The 10,693-nt window shown below is 33.3% G+C and overlaps 1 protein-coding gene across 1 annotated transcript; it reads right to left on the reverse strand.

Moving 5' to 3' along the window:
• Positions 1-5,051: 5,051 nt before the first annotated feature.
• On the reverse strand, positions 5,052-6,067 carry LOC131031039 (probable CCR4-associated factor 1 homolog 7). Its single transcript, XM_057962052.2, has one exon. It carries the CDS (start codon positions 6,051-6,053, stop codon positions 5,253-5,255), a length of 801 nt encoding a protein of 266 aa, XP_057818035.1. The 5' UTR covers positions 6,054-6,067; the 3' UTR covers positions 5,052-5,252.
• Positions 6,068-10,693: the final 4,626 nt, after the last annotated feature.

The following is a 10,693-nucleotide window of genomic DNA, read 5'->3' on the forward strand; positions in this document are numbered from 1 at the left end:
TACTTGTGTGAGGGGAAAATGTGTGTGCTAAACTAAAAAATTGAAATAATGAAGAAAACAACCAAACAAGCCATTAAACTCAACACTTCGAGATAAGAATGTTAAAATCAAAACGAAGAATACAAATGACAAGCAATGCAAACTAATATCCTCGCTTTGATTCAATTATTCCATGATTTGATGTGTGCTCATGACGTTAACGGATGTTCAATTATGCTTTGTGGATGCAAATATGAGTGATTATGAAAGTGACAATGAGGATGAGTAGTGATTTCGACAAAGTAACGATGCAAGTGAATGAAAAGTGGATCCTTTGCATAGGAAATGGAGGGTTTATATAGAAGATGAGAGGAAGGAAAGGGGGTGTGAAGAGGAGACACTTATCCTCAAAAGGGACAAGTGGCTCAACTAGAGGGAAAGGGGTGACATGTGTCACCCATTTAGGGCAAAGCCACCCAAAATAGGATATTTTCCCCCAAAAAGGGGAAAAGAGGTTAGGATGTGCACATATGGAGGTTTGGAGGATGACTAGGTTAGGGTTGGTTAGGACCCTAGGGTTAGGACAAGGGTTAGGATAGATGGGGGTCAAAGGTAGGAGCCATGTGCTCAAATAGGATTTGAGTCTAATTAATTAATCCATGTGGGTTTTGGGAAAAATGACATTTAATTAATTAGAGGTAATTAATCAAATGGGATGGCAACAAGGGAATTAATTAACTAGGTTAATTAATTAGGAGGAAATGGGTTGGGGGGTTAATTAATTAATTAGGAGGAAGGATAGGATCGGGGATTAATTAATTGGAAGAACGAAATAGGGAAATTAATTAATTAGAGGAAAGAGATTTAAATTTGATTCAATTAATTAGTCAAATTTAGGTATCTACATTACTAAGATCATGACAAGTTGCTTAATCCTATGATATTAGACACAAAAATAAATGAACCAAGTAACCATAAGTATGCAAGTGTGAGTAGGATCTAATAAGACACTAGTTAGATAATATTTCATGTTCACACCAATAGAGCGCTCAAAGGTTGGATGAGAAGAAAATATTTATTATGTTGACCCTCTAAGGACTTCAATATACATCTTTGTCCTCAACATTGAATCACTAGATAAAAGATTCTATGTCTAGATGGTATAAATTGAATCTACCCAAAGATTCTAGTCAATATTGAATCTTTTATCTATAATCTCTTACAACTAAAATTGTTGACTAATTTTTTTGGTAAATTGGCCTCAAAGTGGTGCTATATATATATATTTAGTGAACAATTTTAGTTGTAAAAGTTGTGAGCGCATCTAACTTAGCTAGAATGAGTCTAACTAGATCATATGTTTAATCAAAATTGATTTTAGTGAAAAATATTTAAATTCATTTGTGCTAATAAGTTGGCCAAAAGCGTAACACAACTTTGTACTTTTACTAGAAAAAAATTAAATGTAATGGATAATGATGGGTAAGTGCATGGATATGGTATACAAAAGGGGGTCAAAAGTGGCCACATTTTTTATTTTTTATTTTATTTTTTTCTTTTTCTGAAATCAACTAAATTTGAACTTTGAGGATTAATTTGAGATTCATGCACTCAAAATTTGAAGATACAAAAGAACAAAAATTGTAGTACTCGAACCTAGTTTTTAAACTACTATATTTTGCGCATAAAAAAACGTTTCTATTTTTTGTGCACACCTCATTTTTTTAGTTGCATTTTAGTATTTTGAAAAATCTATTGGTAGAAATATAGTTAAGAGTGATTACTAGAAGTTGTATATATTTTTGTAATTTTTTAATTGAGTTTTTCTTTTATGATTTTTTGAAGTGGACGCATCATGCAAATTCTCATTGAGCGCGTGTGTTACATAACTTGCACCAACGTAATAAAATATACATTTTTTTCAATGTATAAAGATTGAAGTGTAGAACAATCTTATATATATATTCTAACAAGTAGGTCAAAAAATATAAAGAAAATGAACACACACATCTCTAAGAAATATAGAAACATTAGTAAAAGAAATTAAAAAAATACATAATTAGAAAGCTTAGAAGATGCCTAAAATTATGGTGGTAATTTTACTAAAACTCATTTTAGAACGTTTAAATTTGATGGCATGCAAGTTGAGAAATGAGAATGGAGGAAACAAATACATCAAATGGAGGCAAATAAATAGTGCAAGCCTATTTCTAAGCCAAAACACACTCACTTTTTGTGCAAGCCAAAATGCAAGCATGTTCTATAGAGCCCAAAATGTGCTCAAATTTTGTGCAAGCCAAACATGAGTGCATTATATAAAGCCCAAAATGAACTTGCATTTTGTGCTCCACAAAATACACTTGCATTATGTGAAGCACAGAATGCCAGCACATTATAGGCTCTATGGAACATGCTCATGTTTTACCCAACATCAGATGCATCATACCCATAATCTAACTTTCTAGCTCTCTCTTCCTCCATCCTCTATCTCTAACTCACTCTACGTCTCACATTCTCAATATCCATCTATCTATGCCTCCATCCCTCCCCCTCAACCTCTCTCTATGCTTCTCCCTCCCTTCAAACTCTATATAAAAATGTGAAATATGTACCAAGCTGGGATGAAGACATGCCCATGACATTGCTTTTTGTGATAAATATATTGAGCATATTTGTTTCTCTTTAATTGAAATTTTGTAGGTTTCCACTTTGAAATAAGTGGCATGATAATTTTACCCAACCATATATTCAATACCATTTTTATAAACATGATGGTCAAAATGAAGTGTATGGAAAAAAAATCAGATCTTCTAAATCATTCTTGGGGATGTCTATACTTATTCACCTTATTCACTGTGAAGAGTCTTAGTGCAACATTCACTATGCAACATTATCTTATCAAATATGATGTCATTTTAGTATATTTTTAGTTACGTATTTTAAAATATGAACAATTAAAAAATCTTTTTTTAGTAATATGTTTTATTGCTTTTTAGATGTCATTTGTTCTAATGAATTCAATTCATTTTAATTATTAATATAGTTGTGTTGCAAAATTTTGATAGAACCTTGAGAAAACATCTCTCAACCTTCACGACCATTCTCATCAATAATACCGTTTTAAATATTTCAGAAGATTTTGGAAGGATCAAATATATAGTCATAAAAGCTCAGGAAATGGAAAATATCTAGATCATTAAGCCCTTAGATAAGTACAATCCATTCTTTCTCTTCCAATGCTCATAATCCTTTAAGAACTACCATATACTTTTATTGACCTTAAAAAATTGTGATTGTTCTACAACTTATTTGCAAATAAGATAATATACCACTCTTTCAATCTCCTCTCATTAATATTCATAGCCCATAATCTTTTAGATTTCTACAAGTGTAAATCAAATAGCTCATGAATATTCAAACATGATGATGTCATCAAAAGGTTTATATGTTTCATGCGCAGGTTGCAAAAGAGAAATCAATATTGTCCCATCAAGAACATGAACAATTTGGTGCAAACACTTGATAATCTGGTATGTTATAGCATTGTCCAACCCCGTCGAAATTTCATACATAAACGGATTTTTGGAATGAGCAACTAGCATTTCCCTACTCTCTTCTTCTAACCAAAGATTCTATGGTGCATTTGATTTTGTGGGTTTTTTTTTAAATAGATTTTTGTCTTGCAACGAAAAGACAATCCAATTCAATTGATAGAACATATCATAGACATCTATGATAACCAAAAAAAGTCATTTAAATGTTGTCAATGCATAAAATTTAATGCACCATTCTACAAACAAAACCTTTTGGAGATAAAAAAGAATAGTTATGAAAAAAATCACATAATAAAAAATTATTCATTGCAATGAAACCATCAAAATAAAAAAGATTAATGGCTGAAAACACCATAGAAAATTTTCAATGTAGCATTATAATGTTTTTAAAATATGAATGAACAAAATCCATTCATTGTCATAATATTTTTATTTAACAACTGCAAAAATCTTGGGTCAAGTTCATGAATCTGTTAACTCTAAGTTATCTAACGACATGTTCCCATGCGACTGCTTATTTTATTTTTTGCTAGAAGCGGTTGCTCAACTTTTTTAGGAAATATCTATGAAGCTTGTGGTCCCATGAGTGTTTATTTTTCTGCTTATTTTTAAGAGAAATCTTAAAATTTGTATTAATAATATTAGTAATAATTTGTGCACATGTTAAAAAAATAGAGGGAAACAAATTTATGGAGCCACGTGACATTTTTGGCAATATGCAGTTGCTTCTTATTTCCAACCCCCCTATTTTTCCATAGCTTATTTTCAATTCCTAAATAATAGCTGCTCCTCTTAAATAGCAAAAGATTCTAAATTATCCTTTACCAACAATTTTAAATTTGCATGGGAACACTCCAAGTGCTTAAAATTAAGCAAAAAATGGAGTTAAGCAACCGCATGGGAACATGATGTAATAGAAACAAGTTATAAAAGCCCCCATGAGTAGCTAAGTTGGTTTGGGCAAATGAGTTTGTTCGTCATTGCAAACTGTATATATGACACTTAAAATTATTAAAAAGCCATAAAAAATTATAATAGGTAATATATATTGATATATATTATTTTACAACATTTATTATAAATATATGAATTTATTTAGAATATTTTAAAATGGTAGGATTAAGATATAATTGTTTCTAATTTTATATTATTTTTATATGAATCATTTGTAATTTTTTAAAATATTGTAATAAAAAAATCTAAAATAGTTTCTATTTTTATAATAAACAAGATTTTTGGGTTGAATTTAGAAACTTACAAAGTAAATTTAATATGTTTTTAGTGCAAAACTAATTTATCATTGTTTTTTAATAGTGCATTACTAATTTATCATTGTTTTTAAAATTTTTACATTTTTTTTATGGAATTATTTCTTTTCACCTCAATTGGAACTTCAATTCTGTCAAGCTTAAAAGAATTTATATTAAACTATTCACAAATTCAAAACAAATTGACACTTGACATTTTTTCAAAAACGTAAAATGAAAGACATTAAAATTACGAAACCGTCATAAAAAAATTCATAAGGCAGAGGTGGCCGTCAAAATCCAGCCCTGATCGGATGCACATGGCTTGCTGGCCCTCCTTTAGAATTAGGAGAGGAAAATTAAAAAAAACTAACTTTCAAATTGGGAAAACCAATTTTAATAAGCTTTGCAATTACAACCTACAAAAAGAGGAGGAGGAGGTGGTGGCATGCAAAAGCTGTTGGTCTATGCCCTATTCCAATCCATACACTACATTTGCAAACCTCTCTATGTATGTCTGAGGAAACCTCTGTTTCAATTTCATAAAAACTGAGCAAGTAAGCAAGCTGTCAGTCCCAGCTTGACGTGAAGTCCCAACTCTCTCCACATTCAGCAGCTCAGCCAGTTTATTAAGCCCTCCATACAGGCCATCACAGTACCTAATGAGATGCTTCACATCATAAATGTTAGGGAAGTACAATCTGACAAGGTAAGAAAACTGGTCTTCACTGGGAGGCAATGATCTGCAAGTGAGAAGCTTGACCACATATCCAACATCATAAACACCATGAAAAGCAATCCAGTGAATACTCCTATCGATAAAAATGCCAGTCGAATTAAGCAGCCTTGCAAATCTTCTGGCATCAATACCCATCTGGTTATTTTTGTTGAAATCAATGCCGTTTTTCCTGAGAAGTTCAATGGAGTCAGGGGCATGCAAGTCACGCCTGGGATCAAATTCTCTGAAATTGAATTGCCATACGCAGGGCTGCCCTGTGCCGCAATCGGGTAGATTTCCATCCTTATCTGCGAAGGTCAGGCCGAGTTGGATTAGAGAAAGCAAATTCACATTGGCCGTCATAAGTCTGTATTCGTACTCTTTCCTGCTTCGGCAATGCCCAATCTCTTTCACAACTGTCCCGGGAAACTCTGTATCCATGGCGACATAGCGAAATTTCTTCGCTACCCATCGGATTGCTTCAATTTCTTCCTCCACATTATGATCCCACACTTCCCTTATGAAAACTGAATTTTGCTTCTGTACCGCCGCCATTACAAATTCGGATGCACACACCACAAGCCCTAAAGTTATGAATCTTAAATTTGGGAGCGATATTTATAAGCGACATTAAAACAAAAATCTCTCATGCTTTTTATTTCATGTCCTATTTTAAGACGACTCTGCTTTTTTATTTTTGAACTTGAAAAAAGGAATAGATCTCCTGTCGGTTTATTTTTAGCCCAGCTCTTTTAACATTTATACTACTATATTTGTTTGTTAAACGTAGAGTTTAAATTTGACTTATTTAAAATGCTCAAAATCAATTTTGTATCTTCCAGTTATGGCATTTTTTATATAATAATTATTTTTTAAGGACTTGTTAAAATAGCATTTTTTATATAATTATTTTTTAAGGATTTCTAAAAAAAGCAAGGTGCATATTTAAATTCTTAAAGAAAAATAATCTTTCTTTATTATTAGACTATGTTAATTCATTAAATTTAAATATTTGCTGTAAAAATCATTTTAGAAATTTAAATATGTACTCTAAAAATCTTTCTAGAAATTTAAATATATATAATTTAAATTTACATTATTTCATTTGAAAAATCGAAGTGGCTGATTGTCAATGGCACTATCATCAAACAATGCCACATATGTTGACCAGCAACAAAAAATTGACAAGGATAACCATAAAGCCAAGCAAATTATTACGTAGGTGTATCAAATGAAGTTAAGATTCATATTCGAGATTCTAGAAGTGTAACGATGCATTATAGAGCCGGGACTAGATTCTGCATTACATAATGAGTCGCACTACTTCAAAATGAAAAATCTTGCAAAATTCATATCTTTCCTAAAAGAAGTTGTTGAGTTGTGAGAGATGGTGAAATATTTGTGAATACGCTTCAATAGGAAGAGTCCATTAAAAAAAAAGTGTTCCAATGAATTCAATGCACACTAGATTGTGTGGATAAATGACTCATTGTGTCAATGGATTCATATACTTTCCTTGGCCTCCCAACAAGAACACAAGGGAACTCAAAAAATCAAATGAAGTTAGGCCATGTCCTATATTTAGACTAAACTTAAATCCCTTCAAAACACCATAGTCTGCAAAACTCAAGGAATTTGATATCAAAATAGCACCATAAAGCCAAGCAAATTATTATGTAGGTGTATCAAATGAAGTTAAGATTCATATTCGAGATTCTAGAAGTGCAAGGATGTATTATAGAGTCAGGACTAGATTCTACATTATAGAATCAGTTGCACTACTTCAAAATGAAAAATGTTGCAAAATTCAAATCTTTCCTAAAAGAAGTTGTTGAGTTGTGAGAGATGGTGAAATATTTGTGAATATGCTTCAATAGGAAGAGTCCATTAAAAAAAGTGTTCCAATGAATTCAATACACACTAGACTATGTGGATAAATGACTCATTGTATCAATGGATTCATATACTTTCCTTGGCCTCCCAACAAGAACACAAGGGAACTCAAAAAATTAAATGAAGTCAGGCCATGTCCTATTTTCAAACTAAACATAAATCCCTACAAAACATCATAGTCTGCAAAGCTCAAGGAAGTTGAATAGCACCATAAAGCCAAGCAAATTATTACGTAGGTATATCAAATGAAGTTAATATTCATATTCAAGATTCTTGAAGTGCAAGGATGTATTATAGAGTCAGGACTAGATTCTACATTACAAAATCAGTCGCACTACTTCAAAATGAAAAATGTTGTAAAATTCAAATCTTTCCTAAAAGAAGTTGTTGAGTTGTGAGAGATGGTGAAATATTTGTGAATATGCTTCAATAGGAAGAGTCCATTAAAAACAAGTGTTCCAATGAATTCAATACACACTAGACTATGTGATAAATGACTCATTGTATCAATGGATTCATATACTTTCCTTGGCCTCCCAACAAGAACACAAGGGAACTCAAAAAATTAAATGAAGTCAGGCCATGTCCTATATTCAAACTAAACTTAAATCCCTACAAAACATCATAGTATGCAAAGCTCAAGGAAGTTGAATAGCACCATAAAGCCAAGCAAATTATTACGTAGGTATATCAAATGAAGTTAATATTCATATCCGAGATTCTTGAAGTGCAAGGATGTATTATAGAGTCAGGACTAGATTCTACATTACAAAATCAGTCGCACTACTTCAAAATGAAAAATGTTGTAAAATTCAAATCTTTCCTAAAAGAAGTTGTTGAGTTGTGAGAGATGGTGAAATATTTTTGAATATGCTTCACCAGGAAGAGTCCATTAAAAAAAAGCGTTCTAATGAATTCAATGCACACTAGACTGTGTGGATAAATGACTCATTGTGTCAATGGATTCATATACTTTCCTTGACCTCCCAACAAGAACACAAGGGAACTTAGAAAATTAAATGAAGTTAGGCCATGTCCTATATTCAAACTAAACTTAAATCCCTTCAAAACACCATAGTCTGCAAAACTCAAGGAAGTTGATATCAAAATAGCACTCTAAATCCATCCAAAAAGTAGAGATATTAGTTTATGGGCATGGACTTGACCTTTAGAATGCCATATTGAAGGTCATCAGGGGACTGGGTACTTAGAGAATTTGGAGATTGGTATTGGCATCGATATGGATAATTTTTAAAAATAGGAGATGGGGTACTTGGAGATGTCATTTTTTTTTAATATAATTAAAAAAATATAAAAAAATATCATGAAATAGAACTTTGACATGACATGTATACAAAATGTGGAAGCATTCACAATGCATGTGAACTGGTCTTATCGAATGCCATGCTTGTAGGGTTTAAAATTTTGAAAATAGATGCAAACAAATGATTGCCATGATTTGCAAGCTTGACATTGGGCAAATTTTGTTGTCTTCTGGGAGTGTTTCACTCTTCTAGGGTGGCTTTCAAATGCTTCCAATAGTGGATAAATGATGGAAAACAATGTTTTTGTTTTCTTTTTAACCCTTTAACTTGCATTTTCCTAGAGTAGACGCTTAGGAGACGACCTGAAACCTGGTGGGAGACAGGGAGACGTGGAAATGCGAGAAAAGAATTCAAAACGTGTCTTCGTCTCCGTCTTCGAGATGTATCTCAGGGGGGTGGAGATGAGTCTCTCGGTTACAAAGGTCATAGTTTATCTAGTATATGCATGCTCTTTCCTTCTAGTTCTCCTATTTCATTGGTCTTATTTGATTGTCAAGAACTAACAATGTTTAGAACCACTTAAGGGAGATTACTAGATTGCAAGGGTCATACTCTTCTAAGTTGATCCCTATGAATAGGACCAACTTAATAATTGTAGAAATGATAAAAGGCAATAATCTTTAAACTTGCCAATGATCTAGGATGATGCAATGTAAAAATATTTTCTTTTGAGGTGCTTGAGTTGAAGTGTTTGCACCATGCTCCTTTCTTATATATGAATGAGTTTCAAATGATGCTTGATGTCAAATGAATGAAATTTAATGTCATTAAATCTAATAGAATGACAATAGAAGTGTGAAGAGTTTTGTCTTTTGTGGGGGAATTTTTGTGCTAAGTCTTCTAGTTTGATGATTGTTGGTAATAGGGGAGTAATGTATCCTCTTCAGGTGTGCATGTGCCATCTTTGGATTTATTTTATGTTGGCGATGGCACCAAGATTAAGAAAGTGAATGGTTCCTGCCACGTAGTAATGATTGACTAGTGGTGGCTATTTCCCCTGATTTGGTAGAGGAGGATGTTTCATATTGGAGTAGTCATGCCTTGATATGCGAATTCCTTGGGATGCCTATATCTCTATCGGCATTGGATTCATGGATTCGTCGAACTTGGCAAGTTGAAGGGGAAATGGAGGTCATGTTGGCCACCGATAGTCACTTTATGGTAGTTTTTTCTTCCATGGCAAACATGAATTGGGTTTTTGAAGGAGGTCCATATTTTCATAATTGGGTTGGTCTGCTCATTAAACCATGGCATATGGGTTTTATTTTAGTCGAAGATCGGCCCTCATGGGTTCCTATTTGGGTTCGTTTACTGCGACTGCCATTGGAGTTTTGGCGAGAGGATATTTTACGTCGGATTGCAGAGCTTCTTGGTAAACCGACTGCCATTTCTCAGCAAACCTTGGACAAAAGGTAATCTCGTTCGCTCGTATCTGTGTTGAGGTTGATCTGAATAATCCTCTTCTGGATTCTCTGAAAATTTGTTTAGCATCCTCTTCTGGGGTTCAGTAGTTAGATTATGAGTCTCTTCCTTTCAAATGTAGAGTTTGTCATGAATATGGTCACCTTCAGCGTCAATGCCCCCGCTTTTCTAGACCAACCCCTAGTAATAATTCCTCTACTCCCGTGCCTGTGGTGAATGACAAGGGTGCCAAAGGTAAAGCTCCTGTCTCGGATGGGGGTCCTTTAGGGGATGGAGGTTTTGTTGGGGATGGTTTTGTGCCAGTTAAACCTTGTAATAAGGGACGGGGGCAAAAGAGATCCTTCAAGGATAGACAGAATGAGGAAGACTTTAACCATCTTAAGGTTTTGAATTTAGAGGAAGGGATCCCAGCTGATGTAGCAAATGGAGCAATGGCTATTTCTTCTAGAGCTATGAATATAGTTCGGGTTACTGGTGTTGGCTCTGAGGTTCCAAGTTCTCAAGGGCCCCGGTCACCCCAAGAAAACTATTCATTTCATACAGGGCACAATGAGG

The sequence above is a fragment of the Cryptomeria japonica genome, chromosome 3, assembly GCF_030272615.1.
Source record: "Cryptomeria japonica chromosome 3, Sugi_1.0, whole genome shotgun sequence".
Taxonomy (NCBI): domain Eukaryota; kingdom Viridiplantae; phylum Streptophyta; class Pinopsida; order Cupressales; family Cupressaceae; genus Cryptomeria; species Cryptomeria japonica.